The sequence below is a fragment of the Micropterus salmoides genome, unplaced genomic scaffold, assembly GCF_014851395.1.
Source record: "Micropterus salmoides isolate LMB-PRFRI ecotype aquatic unplaced genomic scaffold, ASM1485139v1 Ms_hic_scaffold_9, whole genome shotgun sequence".
Classification (NCBI taxonomy): domain Eukaryota; kingdom Metazoa; phylum Chordata; class Actinopteri; order Centrarchiformes; family Centrarchidae; genus Micropterus; species Micropterus salmoides.
The window spans coordinates 6,316,219-6,317,718 of NW_024044681.1; the positions used below are offsets into that span (position 1 = coordinate 6,316,219).

The 1,500-nt window shown below is 40.7% G+C and overlaps 1 protein-coding gene across 1 annotated transcript; it reads left to right on the forward strand.

Annotated features, from left to right (window-relative positions):
• The first annotated feature begins 297 nt into the window (after positions 1-297).
• On the forward strand, positions 298-1,236 carry LOC119895487 (olfactory receptor 52L1-like). Its single transcript, XM_038708639.1, has 2 exons — positions 298-643; positions 773-1,236. The coding sequence occupies exons 1-2, from the start codon at positions 298-300 to the stop codon at positions 1,234-1,236; spliced, it is 810 nt and encodes a 269-aa protein (XP_038564567.1).
• Positions 1,237-1,500: the final 264 nt, after the last annotated feature.

A 1,500-nucleotide genomic window follows, 5' to 3' on the forward strand; every position in this document is an offset into this window, starting at 1 on the left:
ACTATGAAACTTGTGGTGTTGATAGTGTTGAGTTTTCCCTACTGCATTACTTCTGTCGATGTATTAATAGTTCAAATGTTATTGTTATTTTTTCTTTGTGGAGTTGGTATTTCCACTTGGAATAAATAGTTAAAAAGCATCTTCATATTATTCAGGAGTTTGTTCTAGATTGCAGTGTCTTTATCTTTGAATGTAGAATTTAAAATGGTAAGAGTTTCTGTTTTACTGCAGTATCTGTGTCATTCATCATGTTTTCCCTTCCCCTCTCTCGTTTAATTTCTCCATACTATAGCTCAGATGGAAAACTATACGTACAACAGTCTCACTCTCCAGCTCGAGGGGATGAGGATCACAGAGACCAACAAGTACCCTGTCTTCTTTTTCTTGCTCTTGGCCTATGTGTTCATCTTAGTTACCAACATTGGCATTATGGTCTTGATATGGAGAAGCCTTCACCAGCCGATGTATCTCCTCTTCTGTAACCTGTCGATAAATGATGTTATGGGCAACTCTCTCCAGGTTCCACGGATGCTTGCAGACATCTGCGTTCCTCCCTCTGAGCGCCTCATTCATTACTATGAGTGTGTGGTCCAAGCTTTCACTGCACACATGTTCGGCACCAACTCCCACACTCTGCTCATGATTATGGCCTTTGACAGATATGTGGCCATCTGCTATCCCCTGCGCTATGCTGACTTAATGACCAACAAAATGGTGATCAAGCTGACAGTTTCTGCCTGGGGAGTGGCCTTTTTTTTGGTCGGGATTCTTCTCGGTCTGACCATACGGCTGAACCGATGCAGGACTCTGATCACTAACCCTTTCTGTGACAATGCCTCGCTCTTTAAACTCTCCTGTGAGGATTCAATTATCAATAACATCTATGGCCTCACTTTCACTGTGGTCCTGCTCTCATCCTCTATCGGCAGTATAATCCTCACCTATTCAAAAATTACAATGGCCTGTCTGACCAGTAAGAGTAAGTCTGTGAATAGTAAAGCCTTGAAGACCTGCAGCACTCATCTGTGCCTGTATCTGATAATGCTAGTCAGTGGATTGATCCACATTGTCCTCCATCGCTTCTCTGGGGACGCAGAGTACAGAAAGATTTCTGGCATTCTCTTTCACATTGTTCCCGGCAGCCTCAACCCTCTTATCTACGGCCTGCAGTCCCAAGAAATACGCAAATGTTTGTCAAATATATTCAATCTTAGAAAAGTTAAGCTGATATTGTAATTTCTAAATCTGAAAGGGTTGTTATCCCCCAACGTGGTAGCATTTATGTACTAATTAGTTAGAATCAGTAATATTATGTAAAGTGGGATCTTCCCTCCAATGTATAAAAAAACCCAAAAACATTTCAATTTTAATATTAAATCATTTGGAAAGATGAATTGGATGGATTGGTGTATGTTCAACAGTCCTCGTGTGTCTAACCCTTTTTAGTGTTTTTGATATCTTTGTCAAATATGATATATGGTCCCCTGTATGAGATTGGTC

Coding starts and splice junctions, on each gene's coding strand:
- LOC119895487 (XM_038708639.1), top strand. CDS start 298: ATGGAAAACTATACGTACAACAGTCTCACTCTCCAGCTCGAGGGGATG. Junction 644..772: donor CTCCCACACTCTGCTCATGA/TTATGGCCTTTG, acceptor TCGGGATTCTTC/TCGGTCTGACCATACGGCTG.